Source organism: Phoca vitulina, unplaced genomic scaffold (genome assembly GCF_004348235.1).
Source record: "Phoca vitulina isolate PV1807 unplaced genomic scaffold, GSC_HSeal_1.0 scaffold5, whole genome shotgun sequence".
Classification (NCBI taxonomy): domain Eukaryota; kingdom Metazoa; phylum Chordata; class Mammalia; order Carnivora; family Phocidae; genus Phoca; species Phoca vitulina.
The window spans coordinates 72,276,174-72,302,747 of record NW_022589708.1 but is presented as its reverse complement, the minus strand read 5'-3'; the positions used below and the strand labels follow the sequence as shown (position 1 = coordinate 72,302,747).

General features: G+C 46.6%; 1 protein-coding gene across 1 annotated transcript in view; it reads right to left on the bottom strand.

Annotated features, from left to right (window-relative positions):
• The window catches only part of FLT1 (fms related receptor tyrosine kinase 1), a 170,157-nt gene that overhangs the window by 28,864 nt on the left and 114,719 nt on the right, over positions 1–26,574 (bottom strand). The window contains exons 15-18 of the mRNA XM_032403280.1: positions 22,658–22,789; positions 10,841–10,947; positions 6,555–6,687; positions 1,382–1,486 (exon numbers count right to left, since the gene is read on the bottom strand). Of these exons, the coding sequence (XP_032259171.1) occupies positions 1,382–1,486; positions 6,555–6,687; positions 10,841–10,947; positions 22,658–22,789 (477 nt within the window). The remainder of the gene's footprint in view (positions 1–1,381; positions 1,487–6,554; positions 6,688–10,840; positions 10,948–22,657; positions 22,790–26,574) is intronic.

Genomic DNA, 26,574 nt, shown 5'->3' with positions numbered 1-26,574 from the left:
GCAGGGTGCTGGAATGCAGGGATTCTCACAGGAAGGCCTGCCATCATCTGGGCAGTCCATTTTGAGCAGAAATCCTGATTCGTGGGTATAAGAGTCCTTCTCTGGTTACTTTCTGGTAGAACGGTCAGGTTCCTTGAAGAGCTTTATCAGAGACTTTGCCTGACAAGGACAGCCTTTTGGGGTAGAAAATATCATTTCATGGGGCTCTTGCAATGCTGGCATCCATGCTGGAAGAAAGGAAGTGCTCTGAAATCTCCCTATGCAAATGGCCCTTTCTCCTGGAGCCTTTCCTAGGGATCTGCTTGGCTGGGTGCATGGCCTCCCATGCCTCAGGAGCCCCTGGTCATATCTCGGAGAGTTGGGAAAGCTAGAAAAATGCCCTTTGGGTTTCCAGTACTTTTGGGTTTTGGAATCTGAAAATGAGTCAAAATGACATGAATATTCCATCATGAATGAAGAAATGAAGTATTTTCCGTACTTCAAAAGAAATATGCATCTTTGAGATGTCTGATTTATGTGGGTTTTCACCTATTTTCATTTTCATCTGTCTTGTGGTCATGAATCACTTTGTCATGTGACTTCACTTCTCACGTGCTTCAGAGAGTGGTAGTATCTTTCAACATGAGAAAGATATAGATAGATAGATAGATAGATAGATAGGTTTTTTTAATTTCTTTTTTTTTTTTTAATTTAATTTATTTATTTGACAGAGAGAGACGCAGCGAGAGAGGGAACACAAGCAGGGGGAGTGGGAGAGGGAGAAGCAGGCTTCCCGCAGAGCAGGGAGCCCGATGCGGGGCTCGATCCCAGGACCCTGGGATCATGACCTGAGCCGAAGGCAGACGCTTAACGACTGAGCCACCCAGGCGCCCCTGGTTTTTTTAATTTCTAAGAGGAAATGTTTTGCGGGTAGGACCTGACAGTATAAAATAGTTTAGATTTCTGAGGATCTCAATTATTCCAGCGTCATAGTTTTACTTTATAGTTAGGTCAAGCCCCAGCTAAGCCTTTGGGATTTATGATGCACAGCTAATTTCCCATTACAAGGTCATAATGGATCATTCCAAAACTTTGAACCTGTGGTTATAGTGAGCTTAAGTCCCTAGTATTTTAGAGCCCACGATGGGAGAGGAGAAAGATCTTTGAGGTGACAGAAATTGTTTTCTCGTGGACAGTGCTGGGTTGTTTCATTTACAACGTTTATTCTGAGCTCTCACGGGCCTGATCTAAAACTCCTGAAGCCAAGGATGCTTCCAGCAGTGGAAGATTGTTATGTGACCCAAGCAGAAATAGCTGCGTCTATACCTAGGCCATATCTAGCTCGTACCAGTGTTTTGGGAATGCAACCGGTCCGCTAAAAGCCAAACTATGACACCCATACCTTTCAGCATTTTTACAGCCACAGTCCGGCATGTGGGTGATTTCTTAATGCCAAATGCAGAAGCTTGAACCACTTTTCCAAAAGCTCCTCTTCCAAGTGACTTGCCTGCAATGAAAAGAAGACATTGGTTTGTTTGCCAAGCCAGCAGGGTGAGGTTAAGTCTTTTTCCCGAAGAAAGTATCCTATGTGCATATGTGAGCTATGTAGACTTTGAATAGAATCTCCAATAAACTGAGCCCCAAAGAGTCAAAGTAAGGGACATGTTTCTGGGTATCTTCCTTCCACCTCTCCACTGGGCTTCTGAGGTGCCTTTGTCCCTTGCAGCGAGACTGGGCCCCTGGGAGGCATTTGGTTTGGGTGGGTGACTAGTTTCCTCTTCACCAAATCTTCCTGGGGAGTCTCTTCCATTGTTTAACAACATTACTACCAAGACTTCCCTTTGTTTAACCTAAGCCACTTCTCTTGCCTCTTGAGGTCATTTCTTCTGAGCTGTTTTCTTTTTTTTTTTTCTTTTAAGATTTTATTGATTTATTTGAGAGAGAGAGAGAATGCGCCAGAGAGGGGAGGGGCAGAGAGAGAGAAGGAGAAGTAGACTCCCTGCTGAGCAGGGAGCCCCATGTGGGGCTTGATCCCAGGACCCTGGGATCACGACCTGAGCCGAAGGCAGATGCTTAACCGACTGAGCCACCCAGGCGCCTCTCTTCTGATCTGTGTTCGGCAGAAAGGAAGAAACAGAATGACAGTCACTGCTATCGGCTCTGAGAATGCCCCATAGGTACACAAAAATCATGAAATCATTTCTCAGCCTTCCTTGCCAGGCAAAATGCTCCCAGCTATCCTACCGTGCCCTTACACGATGTCGACATCTTCAGGGTTTAGCACATGAGCCTAGCAACCACTGGCAGCAATTTGTTTAAGCCACAGAGAAATGGTTGCCAAATGCAATAACAAAGTCAGGTTTCTTTCATGGCACCTGTCATGTTCTGCTGTGACCGCTGTTAACATGTTTCTTTCCTCACCCTTGCATGAGACCACTTGACTCACAAGGGTGATAACCACGTCTGAATCTTCCCAGAAGCGGGCTCAGGACCTGGTGCACAGAGGCCCCGCCGTGTCTTAGTGCAGAAGGAAGAGTAGCCATTTGGGAACTTGTGAGCAAGTCTTGTACAGTTATGGGGACCTAGAGGAACCCTTGGGTTGGAGACCATGAAGGTGATGCTCCATGAAGAGAGCAACCCCCCACCCCCACCCCCCGGAATACCTCAGCTACTTTTTATATCAGGGCACTTTCTTTTGCACCATCAGGACACAGGTAGCCAAATAGAACTGAGAGAAACAGTACACCTCAAGCATGATGTGGAAAAAGGAAGAGTAAGCCAAAGAAGTCACTCTCGCTTGGTTCTTCTGGGGGGGAAAGTAGCCAACACAATGCCGTTGGTCAAAAGTAAATCCTGGCAGTTAGAATGTTAATTTGACACAACCCCTCCTCTCTCAGCCTAGTCGTCTTTCTCAGACGACTGTTCCGATAAGGGGCCTTCAGTGAGTTAACCAACCGACCTTCCTTCCTTCCTTCTACTCCAATCCCTTCCCCCCCAAAGACATAGGTTTCTGTCTGTTTGTTTTTAAGATTCTTACAAAGCTTATAACGAAGCTTTCCTGCTTCCTTATCATATTACAACTTTATAGTTTTATGTGCAGTGACTCAGTAACAAAGATGACGTCACCCTGGCTCTGCTTAGTATCGTCCCCTCACTACCAACCACCCCAGGCACCCAGTCAGGACACAGGAAAAATTCAATTACCGATGCGATCATAAGAGCCTCTTTGCAGCTGTCTCCTGGGGACTCCCTCTTCATTAGGAGGGAACACTGGTGAAATTACACGCTTTTTCTCACATGCACTGGTAGCGACTGATAAAGATCATTCCTCCCAGAGCGGGCACCATGGACAGGGATATGGGCTCTGCTTCCCTCTTCAGATAAAACTGTTCATAAAATAGACCAGAATGGGGACTCTAGGTTTAAATAAAAGTGCCTCGGGAGGACCCTGCAGGTAGTGAATGTGGAAATCATGCGTGGAAAGAGCATTGGCAGCTACCAGACTTGTAAAGATGGGTGCATTTTGGTTGGATGCTCATTCCTTGCTTTTTTAGGGCAAAAAACGTTTTCCCTCTGCCGTGCCTGATAGGAAAAGTGTCCCGAGCCTGACAAATATCCAGGTAATCTCTCTCTTAGGACATCTCCCACATACCACATACCGTGAAGACTCTTGCTTTGTTTGGGGCAGGCAGAATCCTTTTCCCTTCCACAGCCTCAGCCCCACGCATTGCCTTCTTCCCCCGGCACAACACACTTGATTTTAACTAGTGTTTGGGGATTTTGCTTCTGTCAGTGAGAATAAGCTCGTTCTCACTTGGCTTCCCTCAGCCTTTTCATCTATTCTCTTGGAAGCTGACTGCTGCCTCATAAAACAGCACGAAGCTATTATGGGCTCTTTAATCATCTGATGCATTGGAATCCTTTGGCAGACCCACTGTTCCAGTTTCAGGGGAGCCTGGTGACCCTGGGCTTGACCTTGCCTGATCCTTCTTTTCCCTTAAAATCCTCCTTGGTGTTACCTACATGCTGCTAACTGGCTCGTAAAAGTGCTAGGTCATTGCCATACAATGAAAGGCTATTGGAATCTCCTTCAACAACGTCCTTGACTGGCCAGGGTCCCTGGGACACTCCAGGGAGAATGCCCGGCAGCACTGGTCTTCTAAGAGGCAACACCAGCCCAGGTGCCGTCCACTTGCAAATTCCATGTTCCCTGTGTTGTTTCCTAGATTAGGTAATTCTGACTTTATTTTGCAATAGAAAGCTGCGTTGTCCGACATTATCCCAGCTTCTGTGATACATTTGTAAGAGCTGACTTCTCCCTTAGGTTTAGGGAGGAAGCACTAACAAAACAGATTCCGTTCTTCCCGGATTTCAGGCATTTCAATGGGAGCAACACTTTTGACCCGAACTCCTACTGTATCTATCTATCAGGTACCATAAATTCTGACTTGTCTCAACAGGGCTGCTAGTGGGAACCAACAGAGTACAAAAAGCTGAAATCAGATGCCACTTGTCTGTGTATTTCCCTACACAGCATGTTTTTCTGTGTATAGAATGTTTTTCTGTTTATAGCCCCATTGTAACTCTGCCCATCAAACCAGCTTTTCCTCTCCAACCATCCATAGTCTTGGTTACTTCCACTTGCCAGACATTACTTCAGATTACTTTCTGTCATTTATTTGGCTTCAAACCCCCAAAATCTTGGGCCTTTCTGCTCCCATGCTGGTAGGAGTAGCATTCCTCTGGCCCTTGCCGCCACGCTCTGCACTGGAAGACAGAGTGAGCTGACTTCACCCCCTTTCTCTCACCCATCAAAGACACTCACGTGCACATGAGCCAAATCATAACATCTGGCAACTCCAGGAAGGGAAAGAACCGTAAGAGAGATCTTCCACAAGGAGAACCTCCTGAAATGGGATTATCTAAACCCACAGAGGCCCCAGGGGAAATTTGGTGGAAGGATTAGCTGTGGCCCCCAATGTGATACGGAGCACAGGGATACTAGGTGAAGGAGGGAAGAGATGGGACGAAAAGCTCATATGTCCTATACAGGAAGAGGGATGTTTGATTGTGACTAATAACTCTGGAAAGCAATGTGGCCTGAGAATGGCTTACGGTTGTGGGAAAATTATCCCAGTTGCCTGCCAAGGTCACTGAAGGGCTGGGCTAGCTGCCATATAATTTAGACTTGCAGAAGGAACTCATCTAGTGTACCACCTGCCCTTAACTACTCTAAATTTAGATGATTTTTTTCCCCCTGTCAGCAGCCATTGCTGGCTTTTGCCTGTTTCTCCAGCTTTTCACTGATTTCCAATTTTCTTCCCCAAGCCAAACAGAACATACTCTTGGGGCCAAGTATTCTTTCTCATGTATGAAGAAATGTAAGCAGAGTCATTTCAAGGCCCAAGAGAACAAGAAGAAGAAGCATTTCTCCCTCTCCATCCCACCAGACCCCCACTGCAATATAGTCTGCCTGTCGGGGGAGGGGAGGCAATGCCCTCGAATTCGGAACAACAGGCTCTTTCGCCAAGAGTGACAAGATGTGGGAACACTGGATCCATGATCTCTGTTGCTAGTTCCAACTATTAATGATTCTGGCATACACAGGAGTGAGTAGAAATTTTTCAGAAGCCACAGTCCAAATATTTTGGGCAAGAGTCATAGAGGCTTCTTTGGTTTTGTACTACCCCAGGATGGAGATTAATTTGCGTTGTGACGCTGAGCTGGAGGAAAGCACAGCTGCCTGATGTTTACACGGGAACAGTGGTCCTTGCTCTTCAAAAATGCAACTTAAATGACCCCTGGGACTTTCTTCTCTGTCTGGACATTTCGAACACCCACGGAAATTCCACGTACGTAGTCTATGGATTTGTGCCGAGGGGTTCTTTGACCCACAGCCTTGAAGGGGCACTGAAGGCTCTTTCCACGTGTTTGGCTGTGCTGTTCCTTGCCATCTTGAATTGTGTCACAAATTTCTAAGTCCTCAAAAATGTCCTTGTTTAGGAGTGCTTGTACTTGTAAGCCTTGTGGTGGCACTGATCCCTGCCCTTCACTTATCTCCTTCTGCGGCGATCTCCTTCACCCTTTGGGGTAGCGCACTCAGACACCTTTGTACCCCCCACGGCTTAGACGGGTGTCTGCTGCTCAGACAAGTTGCTTAGAGACTGTTGCAAGAACAAGCAGGTGCCCCCATCGCTTTTTTTTTTTTTAAGATTGTATTTATTTATCTGTCAGCACAAGCAGGGGGAGCGGCAGGCAGAGGGAGAAGCAGGCTCCCCACGGAGCAGGGAGCCCGATGCAGGGCTCGATCCCAGGACGCTGGGATCATGACCTGAGCCGAAGGCAGTGGCTTAACCGCTGAGCCCCCCCAGGCGCCCCTCCCCCGTGCCCTTGTACTGCCGTCCCAGCGTTCTGTTACAACTATTTACCTCTGTGCCCACCTCCCTTGCCATTTTGTGAGCGGCTGGAGGGGAGAATCCCGAGCCTAGGTGACTTTTGCAGCCCTCGGAGCACAGTGCTTTGTAGGCAGTAGGCGCTCAGTGTGGGTTTAGGAATCTGTTGGACGAATACATTACCCAGTTTAAGTCGCTCCCGGGCAAACTCCCACTTGCTGGCATCATAAGGGAGCCGCTCACACTGCTCGTCCAGGGGAACTTCGTCTGGGTCCATTATAATCGATAGGTAGTCCGTCTTTATTTCAGAAGAAGACTGAGAAAGAAAGAAAGAGATCTCAAAGTCACCAACAAGGAAACAACTTAAAAAACCCTGGATATCCAATTTAAAATAATACCCAGCAGCATCTGCTGCTATTTTGGTTCATTTGGTTGAAACCGTGCGGTTGGGTACAGAAAGTGCCCCTCCGCATACACGTATGTACATCACACTTCCCATTAAATAACTCCTTACTCTTCTCACGCCGCATTTCTGTAGGCTGGTTCCGCCATATTGTCTCAGATAATATGCACCCAGATGGTCGGTGACCTTGTTGCTTGTTCTTAGACAATGATCAGATGATAGTCCTTCTCCAAAACATGCAAAGCATTTTTATAAAATCATTCCAAATAATTGACTGAAAATAACTTCCCATGGCCAATCTGTACAAGCAGGGATATACGTCACAAGCCAGGCCAACGGTGAGAAGTGTGACTATGGCTTTTCCGCAAGAAGGGCCAGAGGTGGCGAAGTGAACCAGGAGCTCTGGGACAGTTGAGAGGCATATTTCATGTGAAGTATTTAAATATACTCAGAAGGCCTGGCCCCTTGGTTGCTGCAGGTACCTAGAAACACTATGGGATCCGTTGGTGAGAACAGAATAAGATTTACCTTCAATAAGAAATAGAAGTTGATTATTTCAAAGGCCGAGGAGTCTATAAGGCATGGGACTTAAACACAGCCATGTCCTGAGCTTTGGCCATTAGTAGGATTGTCAAATAAGTAAGGTGGGCATCTGTCTTCAGGTGCTTATTTTATCTTGGTAATGGACATCAAGCCCAGAAAAGACCCTTTATTTCATAGCATAGATAAGTGGATTTACATTTTGTGTCTTAGATTCCCATCAATGAATTTATTGCCTGTTGATTCAATGTAGAAGTGATGATGGCATTTCTATGGGCAGTTCAGAAAAGAAGGTTGCTTACCCATATAAGGTGGGTTTGGGTAAGTCTTGCCTAGAAGTTACAGCAACTGCATTTCAATGAGTTTTGGAACCCTCTTGCATTGCCCTTCCCTAGGCAGGACCAGAGTTCAGGAGAGAAGTCACCCTCTCCAATCCACACCATTTCACGCTCGCCCGCATTCTTCAGCTCTTACTCACCCTGTTCTGGGCTGTCACCGCTCACCTCATCCATCACTTGCAATCGGTCTCTTTCTCCTAGAAATTATCACTAAAATGTGTGACAAATAGCTCAAAGCAGAAAGATCTGCCTGGCCTCCACGGCGAGTGGAAACCAGAGAAAGATACGGAGCACATTTGTCATGAGCTGCATTTGCCACTGGTGCTAATCTGTGAGGGCCAGCCCATCAGACCCTCGTGTGAGTCTGGGAAGGAATACAAGTTCCTCTCCCAGGGTGCTGGGTGTGTACTAGAGAAGCCACGTGAGTAGGTTTTAGGACTATACTTTTTGATGTCCAATATAGCCAAGGCCATGAGAAAAAACCTCCAATCTTCAAAGAGCCCAGGCTAGCTGAAGCCTAGCAAGGAACGTGTCAGTTTTGGGAGCACACGTGGGGAGGCTGGTGGAGGTGTTGAGAGAGACAGGGGATCAGGCAATGAAAGACAGTCTCCCCATGGAATTTTATGGTTTATCTCAATAAGGCAAATGAGAGGGAACACCAGACAAACATCAAGGAAGGGCTGGAGGAGAGCTGGATAGTAGAATCTTAGTTGACAAATATTTATTCTTTCAATTGACATTAACACTGAGCAGCTACTAGGTGTTAGGCATGGAAGTTGCACAGCTCAGCGCTTCAGGGCCCAGGCATTGAGCTGGCTGCCCGGCTCTGAGTCACAGATCAACTCTGGACCAGCACCTAACCTTGGCAAGTCGCTTAACCTCTCTAAACCTGGTATCCTTATCTGCGAAATAATGATAATGACGGTGCTTATCTCCCAGGCTTGTGGTGAATATTGCATGAAATGATCCATGTCAAGCTATGAGAACGGGGCCTGGGACACAGTAAGCATCCATCAATGCTAGCTCTAATTCTAACGCTGACCTATGCGGCGTGGGGGTAAAAGGATAACATCCAGTCCATATCAATGAGGAATTCACTTGCGGTTACAGAAACCACATGGAAATAGTTTTTGAGGGCCTGTATCTCTTTGCCTCCCACAATTAATCACCTTTCAAATTCCCTAAGGATCCTCTTCTGGAAGGAATCATCTCTTGCTCTCATCCTTTCTTATTGACATCAAGATTTCAGATTTTTAGAAATACTAGGGCCATCTTCAATTTAGTCCCAATGCACCTTTCCAGCTTTATTTCCACTCTGCTCCTGTGGGCTCCTTCCCTCCTCTGGGGAGTGGGGAGGAGGAGAGTGGGCTGCCTTTTTCTGCTGCCTTCCTTCCTGCCACAACCTTCGAATTCGTTCTCTAAACTTCATTTTCTCTGAAGTTTTTTCTCCCCCTCCCTCCTTTGTAGCCTTTGGACCTCCCTTCCAGATTCGGCAAGCTTTGCTTTTGTTAGACCTACTTCCCTACGCACTCTGTCTCCCCTTTCAAATGCCAGTGGTGTGGCCTTTGTGCCCTTCTAAAGCAGTGGCCTTCACTGTCACATCCCCAGACCAATCATTCCATGCAGCTGATGCCTGATGTTACATATGACCACAGAAGGCTCCTGCTTAGCCTTGCCTCTCATACCGACGCTATAAAGTACACCTCGTTGGTTTTGGTTACTAAGCCTAAGGTCGCACAACCTGGGTTCAACACTCAGCTCCAACTCTAACTAGCTTTGTGACTTTGGACAAGTTATTTTACCTCTCTGAACCGTACTTTCTTTCTGTCTACGATGGGAATGATAATATACCTACCTCTTTGCATTTTTGGAAGGGTTAATTGGGATACTACATGAAGAGCTCGTCATGAGACCTGGCATGATAATAAGGACTAAGAAATCTCTAGAAATGGAGGAGGCCTCCTTGACACTTTTTAAGTCCTGTTGATTTTACCCACTAAATATGTCTTGAATTCTAATCCCTTAGACTAAGAGCTACTATCATTTCTTACTTGGGTTACTAGAAAGTCTTCTGGTAGGTTCCTCTCTATGCACCCTTGCCTCCTCTGGTCCATTCTCATAGCAGCCCAAATTCTCTTTCCAGACACTGCTCTCTTACACTGATTGCCTCCTTTTGCTTAACAACACCCCACCCCCACGATGCCAGACTTCCTTTTACTTCCAGAACACAGACTAAATTTCTTACCTCAGCGTGCAAGGCCCTGTGTGGCCAGCCTTTGCATCCTCTCCTCTCCCGCCTCACCTCCTACCTTGTTCCCTCCACGGCAGCCACACGGGCCTCCATCAGGCTCTCGTTCCCAAGGCGTCCCTGTCCTGCCCCAGCCTCACACAGGCTTTCCCTCGGCCTGAAGCACTTTCCCCTCCCTTCTGGGCCCGACTGCCCGCCCCTTACAGGACATCTTTCAGTCAGCTGCCTCTAGCGTGGCAGGTTCACATTTGTCTGTGTAACTGGTGAAAGCCAGGCTCCTCTCCAGACCGCACACTCCGTGTGTCCTCTCCGCTGCCACCCGAGGGCCTGACCCCGGGCCTGATGCTCCTCATGGAGCAGGTGCACGGTAAATGTTGGAGGCATGAATGAATGGATGAACGCTTGTTGGCTCTTCTCCCCCGGACTGCAGAGAAGCAAGTGGGGCTGCAGGCCTGATGATAGAGATCTGATGTCCTGTGCTCAGGCTGAACCTCGCAGCAAAGAACGTAGTTGTGTGGTGGGGCTCAGAGGGCACGGAACCGCCGTGTGCTGTGTGCACTCCCATAATGTTATGAGACGTAAGTCAGAGGGGGTCTCTATTTTGCATTTTCCTTTTCATTTCTTGGCAGAGAATAAGAAAGACTTTGCAGGTCTTATGCTGAGTTTAAAGATTTTATGACATATCTTTATATCAAAAACATCCCTTCTGTTTCTGGGAAATAGTCCTCTGTTCGTTGCTCTAGCTTTGGGTGTGAACACTCCTGTTAACGGTTGAGAGGCATTTTAATGATCTATGTTTGGTGCTCCCCAGGTCCGAGACAGAAGCCAGGGGGGAAGGGGATTAGAGTCTAACATTGGCTCCGTGCCTGCTCTGGCCATGAGAAGCATTTTAGAACATTATGTAAAAAGGAACGTAGAACTTCATCTGAAATGTTCTTACCCTTTTCAGTTTTCGGATAAAGAGCGTTAACAGGAGCCAGAAGAGGGTTGCAGCCACACAGGTGCATGTCAGAGTGATGAGCTCCAGGTTAGACTTGTCCGAGGTTCCTGGAGAGAGAAAACCATCAGGCTGATCCTCAAAAGGCACCGTCCAACTTAGAGTCTTTGTGATTCTAGAAAACGGGTCTGATGCCCCTACATGGTTCATCATGGCGAACGCAATCTGCTGGTGCAAGAGTTAGTCTGGGACAGGTCTTCTCTTACCTTCTGAGTCAGGCAGGGTGCATGATGTTATCATCATAAACTCACGCAGAAATGAAAAGACTTTCCAGAAATTCTGCTGTTGAGTTTGCAAACTCTGTAATCCCAGAAATAGCTAATTAAAAATCAGAGGAGAAATTTTTAAAAAGGAAAAAATTAAGACAGGAACAAAAGCCCATTAAAGTGCTAAATCTGGAATACGTGAAATCTCCCTAAAGGGTTTTAGAGGAAATTCTAAAGAAAAAGAAAAAAATAACAAAAATGACATAAAAGCGCTCCTCTGGGACTCACAGAATTCCTCTACTTTGATTTTAAAAATAAAAATAAAACTCAAGGACCGTTAGAGTTGCCTGCTCGCTGCTTTTGGAACAGTCGGGCCAAACTGCCCACCTCCTGCTCCCCACTTCTGGCTCCGTTTCTGACCTTCGCAGCAGCAGCTGACCCTGCAGGGGGGCTGGGATGCCAAGGGGGTCCTTCCCAATCACCTCATTTCCCGGAATCACACACAGATCAAAAGCTGAGCAGTTTCTCCACCACCAAAAAGAAACGACCCAAAGCATTCAGGAGAAGCCTCCAGAGAGGAAGATCTTTGGGATTTGGAAAGGAATGCCCCAGTGGGCCAGGACAATGGTTCCCTACTTACAGACTCCAGGGGACAGTTTCTGGAGAATTCTAAAGTAGTGTCTCATCCTTTAACGTCATTATAGGGAGACAGAGGCTCCCTATTAAGCTAGGGAAGAACAAATGGAACTTATTCTCTTTAGAAATAATGATGTGGGGGCACCTGGGTGGCTCAGTCAGTTAAGCATCTGCCTTCGGCTCAGGTCATGATCCCAGGGTCCTGGGATCGAGCCCCGAGTTGGGCTCCCTGCTCAGCGGGGAGCCTGCTTCTCCCTCTCCCTCTGCCTCCTCCCACCTGCTCATGCCCTGTCTCTCGCAAATAAATAAATAAATAAAATCTTTTTTAAAAAAGGATGATAGGAATGGTATCACTGAGCACTTATCATGCGCCAAGCCCTCAGAACCGCCCCATGAAGTAGGTAGCAATAATATCCCCATTTCCTAGACAAAGTGCTACATCTCGTGGGCTCTTTGTTTCAATTCAACAAGAAGGTACAGACTCCTACTGCAGGTGACAGTCAGTCTGGAGGAGATGGGAAGATGAGCAGGAGAAAGTTGTCACGCTCTGGGGGCTCACTGCCAACCTAACTGAGACGTAAGGCAAATACAAGGAAATGAGGGTTGAGGGAATCTAACGCTTTTTGGAAGAGGCGACATTTGAAATGGATGGTGGCCTACAGAGATGAGGTGGGGAGGGCACAGAGGCAGAGGGGACAGCAGGAGTGAGGACCCAGAGCTGGGAAATGACGGGGCGCACATGGCAATATATGGGCAGGCCGGGACCCGACTGCAGAGAGTTCGAGCATCTGTGTGAAGGGTTTAAACTCCATGCTGCCTGCGGGTGGCTGGAGCCAATGAAGTTTCTCTGAAGAACAGCAAATGCACAAGTTAGAAAGCCGAGCCGCTTCCTTCTTCCCTCTATCCATGTGCTTCCTGCAGCCCACGGTCCCTGCTGCAGTGGATCTTTTCGTCTAGAGGGGAAATGCACATTTTCTCCCCAGCCACTCCAACACAAAGTCCCGCCCCTTCTCCTCCCAAGGCTCAGGAGATTGTCCCCTCCTGTGCTGCCAGGCTCTCACTGCCTACCTCGAGGCCCTGTCACCTGGACCACGGCACCAGCTTCTTGACCCGCTTTGACTCCCCCCAGATCTCCTCCTCGCTGAGCCAGCGTGACTTTGCCTCCGTCTAAATGCCAGCACGGCCCACCTCTGCACCCGTGGCTGTCAGGATAAAAGTCCAAATCTCTGGATCCTTTGTGCCCAACCTGGCCTGTCTCTTCAGCTTCATCTCCTACCATCCTCCCACTTGCTCCAATCACATCAAAATACTTGTCGTTTCTTAAATTGACCAGCCCTCTTGCACCTCCATGCTTTGGTCCTCACTGTTTCTCTACCAGAATGTAGGCTGCCAGGGGCTGTGGCCACATTCCCGTCCCCGCTCCTCGGACTGGGTGAGTGAGTGGGTAAATTATGATTAGCTTTGTCGCCAAAGAGCTTCATGAAGCTTTCAAAGGGTTCAGGGTCAAATTCCTGTTCATGGGCATTAATCCAATAAACACATGGAACACCACCTATGTTGCAGGCTCTGTTCTAGATGCTGGTATATGGTGGTAGATGAAAGGTATGGTCTGGAGTTCACAGTCTGGCATTCACATCTGAACAGGTGAATAGGTTCAAAGTCCCTATCCAAAGCAGCAGAATGTAGGATTGGGGTTCTCCTGTTCACCGCTCTGTCTCTGGTGTTTAGAAGAGTGCCCAGCACTGAGTAGGCATCCTGAATATAGTGGGTGAGTGAATGAACGAATGAATTTGGCTTCATTTGCTGCATTGTTAGCTTGTGGCCATTTCCCTGAACCTCATGAGAATGAGAACAGCTTTGTTGAAGTTTCGAAGTATGATAAGTTTTTCTCTCCGTATGCATCTTCTCGATGGGAATATTGTAAGCTCAAGTTAATATGAGTTTGGCTTTCCTCTCCCATGTGAAAGGTCTAATGCTGCCCTGCTGTATTCACACACACACACACACACACACACACACACACTCACACTCACACATGCTCTCACACTCACACTCTTCTCTGCTTATGCTGCAAGTAAGTTTTGTGGAATCTTACTGGGACCTGCTCGGGCCATAGTGGCCTTGGGCTGTTGGAGATGCTGACAGCATCTTGAGACATGGCACTGTGTGCATCTAACCTCTGCAGAGGCCTCCTGCCTGGAATGCCCTGGGAGAGGCCCCCTCCCATTGTGGGAACTTTCCCACTGCATTCCACGGGGCAGGAAGTTGACCCCCAAAGTAATTCCACAGCCCTTACTCAGGCAAAATTCCTTTCAGTGGGACCAAATGTGTTTGTGTGCACTTACACATTTAAAGAACTCATTAAGAAACATCTTCAAGATGAACGTTTATTACAGGCGAAAGATCTTTCTAGTGTTCTATCCCTGCTTACTGAAAACTAGAATGGGAATTTAACAGGGTATCATGCAGTATCTGTGCTCTCTCTCTGTCTCACTTGCTTTATTTGGAAAGTAACCATTAGGATAGTCTTATGTTGAGGAGACCGACTTAAGTCAGCAACATCTCTTCCTATGCAGCTCTTGGATGTTTTCTCAGAGGTCAAACAACCCCACACTGGTCGGACTAGACCCAGCTTCAGCAGGCTGGTGACAGCTGATGAGCTCAGTCCAGGAAATGGCCCAGCTGCACATGGCAGGGGGAAAGGAGGCAAGAGGAAACGAGGGTGGGGTTGACACTAACTGGGAGTGGGCCCTGGGGCTGGGACCATCGCGCTCACAGGCCGTGTGTGCAAGCCTGCACCAGGGCACGCTGCGAGGTTATTTTTATATGGGAGAGTGACCAGACTGGGGCTCCTCTCAAGAGTTAGGGTGACCGTACTTTTTATTCCAGACCGCTAACCCTGCTGCACAGAGCCCTCCCTGTCAGTTACCCTCTGAGGCTTCAGACCACCCCTCCTGGGACAGGAAGTGCGGATGCCCCCCCAGGGGAGGCACTGAGTCTTGAGGGGTGATGTGCCTAGTCTAGAGTCTGTGTAACCGCAGTGGCTGGCTACCCTGCCCTGAGCCTTTGTGATGGTGACGGCCGCTCCCTCTGCCCAGGGCTGGACTCTGGGTTGCGGCCGCACCCCCCAACCCTGACACACAGGGCCTGGAAACTCAGCTCTCGCAGTAGAACCAGTGGTGCTTCCCAGGAGGTTAGGAAAGCTCCCCAAGCACAAGACCAGGGCCTCTCGCTCTGGGACCTGCCTTGACTTGAGATGAGCCCAAGTGTCACCAGGAAAGGGCAGGAAGCAAGCAGCTATGTCTTAGACCGAGGACCCCATGCCCCAGCGGCCTCATCCTCCACATGTGCAGGTAACAAGAGCACCCTAGCTCACAGGAGAAATGCGTGAACCTAGTGGTAGCCATTCTTTTCAAGGTTCCCCCCAACCCCAGAACTCCCTTTCCTTTTTCTTTTTTTTTTTTTAAATCCTTAGTTTTTGGACTTCAAGTACAAGATAATTTGGTTTCCATCCAAACCTAGTGCATATATCACAATTTGTCTCTTCTTTCTAAAACTACTCAGACTTTGGCCAAATACCAATCGTTTTCTACAGACAAATGGGTCACTACTTGCCCTGAGACATTTGCCTCATACCTGCCAGGGTGGCTTAGGTGTTGTTCTCTGGTTCTATCATTATTTTAATTTGAGGTAACTGTTCATTTGGGTTTATTGCCCATTAAATTCTTAAGACATCAAGAGATGGGTGTGTTTCGTGTTCATTTGGCATCTCCAGCACTGGCCCAGTGGAAGTCTCAATATTTATATATAGATGAAAAGAAAATCAATCAGATACACTTAGACCTGATCTTCCACATGAGCCAGTCAAGAAGTGCTACTTCGTTTTATCTAAAATCCAATAACCAACAATCCAGTTAACCTTATTACGTAATTTCTCTAAGACTTATTGGAATATTAAAATTGGCTCTCCTACTATTTATGAAGCTCTTTGGGAATCTTTGTACACCAGTTTGGAACCCCTCTTAAGAACAGAGAACTAATGTATTCCGATTAAATTAGAAGTAAGTTTTCAAGAATAATTTTAGGTAAAGATATTTAAAATAGCTGGGGCGCCTGGGTGGCTCAGTCGTTAAGCATCTGCCTTCAGCTCAGGTCATGGTCCCAGGGTCCTGGGATCGAGCCCCGCATCAGGCTCCTTGCTCAGCAGGAAGCCTACTTCTCCCTCTCCCACTCCCCCTGCTTGTGCTCCCTCTCTGGCTGTCTCGCTCTCTGTCAAATAAATAAATAAAATCTTAAAAAAAGAGAGCTTTAAAAAAAAAAGATATTTAAAATTGCTATTATGGGCCATCAGTTCTAGAACACATTTTTATTAAAGCTAGTAAAGCTAAATCCTTTGACCTAAATCCTTAGGTCAAAGAGGAACTTTGTGGTTTGGAACCCCATTTGGGTGACTCCCTGGTTAAGTGTAGGAAAACTAAAATACAGAAAGTTTTGGGGAAATTAATATGGTTTATCACATTAACAAACAATAATGTTAGCTAATGGTTAAAAAGTTTCTATTATATGCCAGACACGGGTTTGAATGTGTTAATCCTTACAACCCTGTAAGTTTGGCATACCATTATTAACATCTGTTTTGCAGATGAAGCACCAAGAAGGTAAGTAATTGGCCCAAGGGTACACAGCTCAGGAGCAGTGACGCACCTGGCTTCAGAGGGGGTCCCCTGCTACCTTAGAGCTGAGAGGAAGTAGAGCAGAATGGTTCAACACGGATCCGGTTCTCAGCTCTGCCACTCCTAGCTTTGTTACCCTGAACAAAGTCCTAAATCTTTCTGTACTTCAGATTCTCACTCACAAGTAGAAAAAAATCTCCATTGGGTTGTCACAGAAGTTGAATAGACTAATGCATGTTGAGTGAGCATAAGCTATTAGAACTGAATTCCATCACCATTTTTTGAATTCTTGATCAAGGCCAGCTTTATGTCATTGTTTAGATTTGAAGTACAAAGACATGCATATCCCGTCCCCCAGCCCTTCTGCGTGAAATTAGTGAGTAACGAGTTCATCTCTCCATTGCAAGCGCTGGTCTCTCCTTGGGAACCCTTCTGAGTTGCCAACACCCAGGAGAGGAGTGACATCAATCAGCAACATCTTCATGTGAATTAGTTTATCACATCCTTCCTAGTGCCAGGAGAGCCAGAGGAGTGAATTTGGGGCAGGATTCAGGAAGAGAGGAGCTAACGTGGAGGGTCCTCCAGGCTCGAAGGAGCATCAGAAAAAAATGAAACCCAAAAGCTGGCCTGGCCAAGGGGGATAAAAGGGAGTGGCTGCATATCCAAGACAGTTTTGGGCTTTTCCTATTTCTTACTCTCAGAAATGATTAAGGAACACAGTGTATGTTTCCCGCTCTGTGGGTCCTTTCCCGAAATGTGTTACTGTGCATTATCATGGCATAATTTTGCCAATCTCACCTCTACTGCCATCTGCCACTCCAAGCATTTAGACTGTGGGACCCTAAGGCAGTCCTGTGCGTTCCATGATTTTCATATCCATCAGTCATCCTCAAAAGAATGTTTAACGTGGTATTTTCTCTTGTGTAATTATAAATGCTATTGAAGTAGTATTCCAATAGCAAAGCCTAAATCTGTTAGAAGAATGTATTTACATATACATTGTGGTTCTTTCTTGCAATAATAAAGTATGTTTTATCTCAAGTCCTTGGATGAGAATGTGCCATGCTTTCCTTGAAACCGTCCCATTGAGTTGCATGGGCTATTGAGCACTATGTCAATTTCAGAAATTATTTTGGTTACGAATGGTTTTGTGGTGTTGTTTTTAACGTTAGAACTTCCTCTCTGAGAGTTCCACGTGTGATCCCGTGCAGTCCAAACCAAACAAGACCTGTGATTATTTAAAGAAGCCACTCTGACTCCACAGTCCACTCATCCTTTTCAGATACAAAAATAACACATTGTTTTATCTATGAGCATAAGAATCCTTTTTCAAGGGAAATAAAAGGAGCAGACAGTTTCCTTCCTGGCTAATTCATGAACCTCTTTAAATCTGTTAAACATAGCCACAGACACAACTCATTTGCTTGGTTTCATTTCCTAAACTCAACCTGACAAGATAGGTCAGTGTGAAGGGTCTATATGCATATATTGGGAAATGAAGTCAAAAGCTAGGGGACGTTTCCTGGCCACCAGAGTGAGAGCCACCAGAGAGAGGGCAAGGATCTAATTTCAGTGATAAAATTACTAACCAGGTCCTGCGCTGAACAGTTTGGAAGAGCATCTAAGGATCCAGTTTTTATTCAGTGAGCCTCAAGTACATCCATCCGAGATGGTGCATCTAACTAAAAAGATCCACATAATACCCACTTTTAAAAAATCTCCTTATCCCAAACTATATATGGAGCTGAAACCTGCCTCCTTGAAATTTCGCCACCATCTCCCTTCCTTGGTTCTGGCTATATTTTCTGGTGTGTCAGAGGAGTGAAACATCTCCTCAGTCTGATGCTTCTCAAATATTTGAGGAAAACAATAATATCACTGCTTAGTTTTTAGACTAAACATCCTCATTTCCTTGCGCTACTTTATCATTACCCTATTTGGATATGGCTCCATTTATTTGTAAATGGGTACAGTATTTCAGGTGGTTTGATGATTGCAGATCAGGGAATCTGTTTTCTCAGCCAACCCCAGTTTTTAAGCAGAGAGGTCGGGTTCAGCTGTCACTGCGAGAGCAGGGGGAGAAAAAAATTACAAAAGAGAGCCAGGAAGAAGGCAGAACAACTATAAAAAGCAGACACAAGAACTCAAAAAGCATGGCAGTTGAGGACAATAATGAGTAAAAACAAAGAGCCATATGCATGAAGTGCCCACAGCCACCTTGCAAAGCTCTATCATTTCCCCAGGTGCTATTGGAGACTCATGCCACCCGAGGGAAAAGAGGTCACGAATCAAAAGTACCAGTTCCTCAGAAAACCCCGTGAGCTAGACAAGAGGAAATATTTAAAATACCTCAACTTTGTTGTTGCCAAGGGAGATATCAACGTAGAAGGCTCACAGTTGTCTCATAGCTCACTGCCCCATTTGCCTTGCCAACCCAACAACCTCTGAGGCTTCCTTTAGACCTTGGTTCACTCCCCATGGCCTTTCTTGTCTCTCTGAACTCCCTGAGCTCTTATTAGCAGCACTGTGTGGTCTGCTTGATACAAACTAGTGTTTCTACTTTATCCTTAGGAGGAGCTCAAAATTCCTCTTTTTTAAGATTTGTTTATTTATTAGAAAGGGAGGGGGGAAGGGGCAGAGGCAGAGAATATCCAAGCAGACTCCTGCTGAGCATGGAGCCTGACACAGGGCTCAATCCCATGAGCCATGAGATCAGGACCTGAGCTGAAACCAAGAGTTGGACGCTTAACTGACTGAGCCACCCAGGTGCCCTTAGAAGCTCAAAATTCTTATTGGTCTGGTTCTAATTGTTTCCTGTGCACCTTAATCTGCTTCCAACCAGGTTTTGAAAGCACACTGAGGTGAGGGATCATGGTTATACTCCCACGTGCTGCACAGTCCTGGACGCATAACTAAGTTGTTGAGTTAATAACTAATTGAATTTGGCTTATCTCTCTTGCCCTAAACAATCTATTGACGTGTGTCTTTTTTCAGACATTCGGTGGTGGTTTTCTAAGTAGATCAATCCAGCAAACACATTTATCGAATGCTCAGGGAAAGAGGAGTGAAGAGTAAGCTGTGGTAAGCGTTGCATTAAAGGTTCGCGTTAAAGGTTCACGTCAAGTACTCTGGGAGCACAGAGGCGAAAGTGATGGTAAGGCAGGAGGTCCTTTCCTCTACACCCGAAGCAAGTCAAAGTGAGTTGTCAGGATAAATAGGGTTGTCTGGGGGAGAAGGAGATGGGAGGAAGGAAGGCTGTGGAGACCAAAGGAAGGCACTGTGTACAGGCAGAGGATGAGGAGGAGCAGTCGCACAGCTGGGGAGCTCAGGGGTGAAGGGAGGGGTAAGCCACAAGCCTGCAGAAGGAGCCCAGGGAGGACCTTGTGTGCCTGGATGAGGATGAGAGCCTATCCAGAACCACTGCAAATTCGAAGCAGGGAAGTAACATGTCTTAAGATTAGTCATTTAAAAAGAGCACTCTAGAATTGGAAGATGATGGAAGGAGAGAGAAGTAGGCGGGCTCTTTGGGAGGCTGAGAGATGATGTCAGGAGATGACAGGGTTAGGACGTCTGTAGAGGCAGCCGACATGGCAACTCAAGTGAGAATGGTCTCCCCTTTTCTCAGAAGCAAATGACACAGGCTGATGGAAACGTGTAGAAAGGATCAGTGGCAGCCATATTCTTAATGCTGTCTGACTTCAGAAAAGCACTTAGTGGGAAAAGGAATCACTGTAGGAAATTAGAACCAGGTAGAGAGAAAACCAAATAACAGGATAACTGAAAAAGTCTAAGAACTGAATTTTATGCTAAGGCCTCAAGGACAAGTTCCTACGGCACCTCAGGGATTGGGACGAATGGAGGAAGGGTGGACCCTCCACAGGTTACAGGACATGGACTGCAGCCAGCCTTCCTGCTGACTTCGTTGTATGACTTTGGGCAAATAATTTAACCTTTCTGGAGTGTCTGTTTTCCCATCTGTAGACTAAAGATAATACTAGTTACTTCTTTGGATTCTTAAGTTCATGGGATTAGGTATACCAGTTGTCTAGCAGTGTCTGCACAGAAAGGTACTAAATAAACAGTCTCCTGCTAAGTGCGGGGCACAGCTAAGGGATACAAAGATAGGTCAGACACAGTTCTGTCTCAAAACGTTTACAATTCAGTCAGGAAGAGAGGGATATCAATCCCCAAATAATAATAAAAAGCAGGATAAAATAAGTACAGACTAAAGATCCAAGAACCATGGTGTGGGAGGGCAGGGAAGAGAATGAGCATCTGAGTCAGCTGTTCATCCTGGAGGACACTACTAAATTGGCCATAGGGACAAAGGAGGGTTAGAGGTGAGTCAGGCTCTCTGATGGCCAGGGTGTTGGCTCCAGTCCAGCCTGGGAGTCTCCCCAGTGCCACTGCTCTGCCCGTGGACAGCAAACACATCACAGCAGGAGAGACTATTCCCAGGGGGTAGACTTGTGGCAAATAGAAGGGTGGTGGTCCTGACTGCAGACAGAAGAAACTCACAGATGTCGTGAAGCAAGATGGCTTCCGGGAACCCCAGATCAGCCTGGCAGAAAAGGTGAAGGGAAAGGAAATAAAGTCTTTGTGGAGAGCTGCAAACTTGCAGAAATATCCCTGCTTCAGGCAAGGGCTTCTCCCAAGCCATCAGCTGCCTAGCCACTGGGTCAGACACGGCTGCATATTCCCTGGTAGAGAAGAGTGGGGATGGTGGGGGTGAACCACAAGGAAGGCAGGTATGGGAAGCTGGAGTGGGTCTGAAGAGCCCAGCTCTCATTTACGTTTGCCATTACCTGGCTGTCGGGTTTAGATCAGTCATCTCATTCCTGTCTGGGGCTTCCTAACTGCTCTGTGCGTCTTTTGGGGTTGTTGTCAGGACATGGGGGAAAATGCCTTCTGGATTGAGCATCTGGGACCTCCTTGCCCCTTTCTCAGATCTGCAGCCCTCCCTGGCCTGATGGAGTGACTCCCTGAGGGCCACATCTGGAGTCCTTGTTAAAAGGTAAACGAACCATCCTTTGAAGAAAGAGGTGTTAAAGAGAGACGTGCACGTAATTTTCTCCATGGCTAATTGTTTTGTCCGTGCATAAGCAGACCAGTTGAAAGAATCCTTGGAGATGGGGACTATTTCGGAGAGAAACAGGATCATCACTATAAGTATTGGGGGAATGCTACCCTCAACTTTTTCCGAAAGTATACATCTGTGGAAGCATAGTTTCTAGATTTTTCAGGAGGCTCTCTAAAATCATCTCCTCGGCAAAGAATGGGGATGATGCTCTGTTTTAAAGGAGTCTGGATTCCCAGAGTTAGACTCTGAGCAGTGCAGGTTTCCAGAGCGGAAGACCTGATGTATAAGCCGTTGCCCCGCCAGCAATACTTGCGCCTCCTGTTGTCTGGGGAGCCCCTGGAAACAGGCTACCGAACAAATTGCATCTTTTCATGTAAGACCTCAAAATGCCATAGATATTTACATCTCAAGAGGTGCCAATGTGATATTTTATGATACTGTAAATGTTATGTTTTGGATGATTCCTGGCATCAGAGGACTGAAATTGAGGTCTGAACTACTTCCCAAATGGGAGCCACATGGCCACAGTCCTGGCTCGGATTAGACCGCTTTGGATTTTGCTGCTCAACAAACTGTCTGAGGTCTATAAAGAGGAAGCACTTGGAATAGTTTTCTCAAATGTGGTCTGTTTTTTATGTGTGGCTTCTCCCGGATAATATTTTGCAGACTGCTCCGTGTTAAAACAAAAACAAAAACAAAAAAACAAAAAACCCCCAAAAGCCTAGCTTGTGAAAACATTCAGGAGAGCGGCATAGGTCTAACTCGTGGGAACTGGAAAAGGAAAAAGAACGAACGAGTTTCCACCGTGTGGGTGTTTCCCTCTCTCTACACCCCTCTGCCTTCTTGGATTTCTTTGTCACAAGCGGGGCCACTGCGGTCATTCTCTGCGGGTCAGTGGCGTACCCCTCTTCCAGGAACTACTTCCCTGCAGAGTCGGGGTTCAGACGGTGGCTCTGGGGCAGGGGGGTGGGTGGCCCACCAGCGTCTTCCCCTGGGGCCTCGCCAGGGCCCCCCCCGCCCCCCCACACCCAGAGCCCCAGGGGGAGGGGCAAGGAGGTCAGAGAAAGGAACAGGCTGGAGGCAGCGGGAGACCGGGAGGTGGAAAGTTAAACAGGGAAATAGACGTCTGATCTGTTTCTTGTTGCTTTCTGGCGCAGCTGTTTACCTTGAACAGTGAGGTACGCCGAACTTTCCACGGACCCCTTCTGGTTGGTGGCTTTGCAGTGATAGACACCTTCATCCTCTTCTGTGACTCTTTCAATAAACAGCGTGCTGCTTCCTGGTCCTAAAATAATTCCTGCGGGGTGAGAGATGTTTACATTAGTGGGCCTGGGTGACACACAGAAACAGCTGCTTCTGTAATCCAACCCTCTTCCTATAATTATGCGTTCAGACGAGGAAATCCGAGCTCTAGGTAACCTTGGGCTGGGCTGCTCATTTGTTTTCTCTCGGTCCGCGCCGCAGAGCTCGGAGCCCAGCTCTGGAGATGCCGATCGGACCCAGGCCGTTCGCTGCGTGGCGGACAATGAGATGGGGCTGCCGTACCCGGCTTTCAGCAGCAAATGTCAAGGCGGCAGCATGCCCAATAAGAACACTTACCGTTGACGGGCGCCCGCTGTGTGCGGGCACTACACGACACACTTCCCATCTCGACGTTGACAACCGCCCCGCAAGGTCTCACGGTCTCCCGTTTTACAGACGTGGAAACAGATCCGGTGAGGTTAAGTAACTTGACCAAGAGCACACAGCTGGACTGAAACACATCTGTGGCCTGGGGGCTAAAGGAAGTCCTGCTTCACTGGTCGGAGAGGTGAAGAGCTGGGGCTGTGTTTTAGTCCAGGTCTTAGCCCTTCCAGCTTTGTCACTCTAGGCAAGCTACTTAAGCTTTCTGTGTTTCAGTTTCTTCAACCTGAAGCTGAAAATGCAAGCAGTTCCTCCCAGGTGCACAGGAGCATGAACGGCCGGCACAGGACACGCAGTAAGTGCTCCGTCAGTCCGAGCTGAAGTGTTACTAGCCAGCATCCCGTAATGGAAGGAGCACCGTGAATTTTCAGAGCCCCAGCTTGAAGACCCAGTAGCCTCAACACCAAGGACTACCACCAAGTATTTATTGAGTACTTACTCTGCTATTAGTCTATGTTAAAGATTTGGAGGGAGGAGGAACGCTAAGACACGGTATCTGCTGAGGAGGGAAAACGAACTCCTCCCAAACACACATATATACATATTCTCTCTCTCTCTCTCTCTTTCACACATACATGCCAGCAAACAGAAAGTGTTTCATGAATGAGTGAATAAATGTAGCATGGCATACCCAGTTAAATGCAAAGCCTGGTGTGGGAGGGAGATCCGTAAGTATAGGAATAACCTCAGGAAGGCCTCATGGAGGAGGTGGGCCTTGAGCTGAGGTTTCAAGGATTATCAGAGGTGCAGGAAGAAGGGCAGGCAAGAAGACAGCCATGCCACTGACATGAATGTGCATCGAATGCTTGTTCTGGAATAGTGATAAAATGGGCCTGGCCAGACTGCAGGCTATATTTTGTTTAAATAGTTTGTATTCCCCCTGATTATAAAAGACCCTCAAAAGAGAAAATTTGAGAAATATTGGAAAGCATGAAGAAAATGTAAAACAAACCTACAGTCTTTGCTCCTAGATATTTTCCTTTTATTCTTTTTAAAGTGGGCTTTTAACACAATTTGTTCATTCATATGAAATTTTTGAGCTCCTGCCATGCATGTACTAGCCACTATTCTAGATGTGGTTATACGCTAGTAAGCAAGACAAATGAATCCTTGCCTACAAAGGGCTTAAATTCTAGTTTTGGAGAATTACAAGTAAGTAATTTCAAGGAACAAAGTCTGTGAAGAAACTAAACCAGATTAAGGGGACCATGGAGGGTGCTTAGATCACGAAGGGTGCTTAGAGAAGGCTTTTTGAAGAGGTGACATCTGAGCAGAGACCTGAAAGATGGGGAAGAATGAACTGTTTGAAGATCTGAAAAGGGCATTTGAGACATAGGAAATAGCAACTATAAAGTCCCTGGGGCAGGAATGAGCTTGTTTAAGGGACAGTGAAAAGACCACTATAGACTTTAGTTAGCAAGCAGGAGAGAGGAAAGTTGGCTGGGTTCAGTCATGTATGACCACAGGCCACGGTAAGGATTTAGGGTTTTATTCTAAGCACCAAAGAAAGCCACTGGAGGATTATATCTAATTGCTCATAACTATAAATAACAGTATAATGAACATCTTTAGACATAAGGGTTTTTCTGTATTTCAGATTACTTCCTTAGGATAGATTTCCAGAAGCAGATTTATTAGGTCAAAAGCTCTTGATTCTGACAACCACACTGCCTTCCAAAAAGATTATACGCATGAACAAGTCTACCAGCAAGGCTAAAAATCTGTTTTATGACTCTCTTGTCAGTACTGAGCAGGATCATCTAAAAAATACAAAACACAAACCTTTACTGATTTGATGGATGGATTTGTTAGCCATTTTTATTTTCAAAGCACCCATTTTGAGTGGTTGACTAGAAAAGGTGAGTTCAGATTAAGGAGCGGTTTGAAATCCTGGCCAAGGAGTTTCCATTCAGTGTAGAAGGAAAGAGGGGCTCACAAAAATTTTTGAGCAGGGAAATGACATAATGAAAGCAATGTTTAAGGAAGTTTAGTCTAGCATGAGAATGCAGGGTAGACTGGAACGAGGGAAAAGTGGCATCTGGAAGTCCAGCTCACCAGCTGTAATTCAGGCAAGGAATGCTGAGGATCCAAATCTGGATGGTGGGAAAGGAAGTGGAGAGGAGGAAAGGCATATGGACACTTTGTAGAAACAACCTATGGAATTGCTGCCTTACTGATGCAGGAATGGACAGAGACGAGTGCAAGGTGATTCTGATATTCTAAGTCCAGGTAACAGGGTGAAAGATGAGACTCTCCCCTGTAACCTTGGCTAAATCATGTAATGTCTTTGGGTCTGTTTCCCCATCTGTAAAATGAGAATAGTACCCGCTTTGCCTATTTTATGGGATTGCTATGAGGATCAATTGAGATCATTTCAATGAAAGCTCTGGAAAGCACACCATATGGCATACGTGTCAAATGCAGGAAGTAAAAGCATGGCTGGAGATTGGGTGGTCAAGGGCAATGAACGTTCGTAGTAGCGGCTATCCTGCTACTCACCATCATCTTCATTGCAGTAGACCTGACCCTCAACCAACTTTCTATCACTCAAATCCTGGTTTAAGGCTGACACAATGAACAAATGAAGCCCAAGGCCTTGGATTTCACCCGAGAAGATGGGGCTGTAGTTGTGAAGGTGAGCAGAACATTCCAAGGATGCCGTGAGCTAACGTCACCTGACTCAGTTTCCTCTTTCCGTCACATGGAGGAGGAGACGGGGTGAGAGGGTGTCCCAAGCCAAGCAGCAACACTCTTCTTCCAGACTTGCCCTCACACTACACTCTGACCAGCGCTCAGAGGTTGATGTGTCACACCAGGAGGACACTCAGAATCCTCATCGGGCACTTGCTCATTGTCTGCTCTCACTATTTCCCTTCTCTCAGACATAGGCCAGTTACTACCTTTATTATCCGCCCCCCCCCCCCAGCCCTCAGATCTGCCCATACTTATTCGTAGTTGTGTGCTCTCGTTTCTTTTTAATGCCTTAGCTTGTTGCTACTCACTTCACATGACCTGGCCCCCTATGATACAGATGCTGTTCTACTGAGGAGCTCATCTTCTACAAAGGGCTCTCTTCTTCGTTTAACTTTTTCATTGTGATTCATTTCAAACATTTAAAAGTGCAGGAAAAATAGGACCCATGTACCCACCATGAAGATAATCAGATGTCAACATTTGGCCATATTTGCTCTATTCCCCCCTTTCTCTTTTATATGAATAAAATGTGTAGATACTTTATCCCCTTCCTTCTCCTCTCCCCAGAGGTATCACTATCCTGAAGTTGGTGTGTCTCATTCTCATGCATGTTTTTGTGCTTTTTCCACACTGCTATGTACCTCTATAGACTATATAATACTGTTTTTTGTGGCTTTAAACATTCTAAATAAATGGTGCCATACA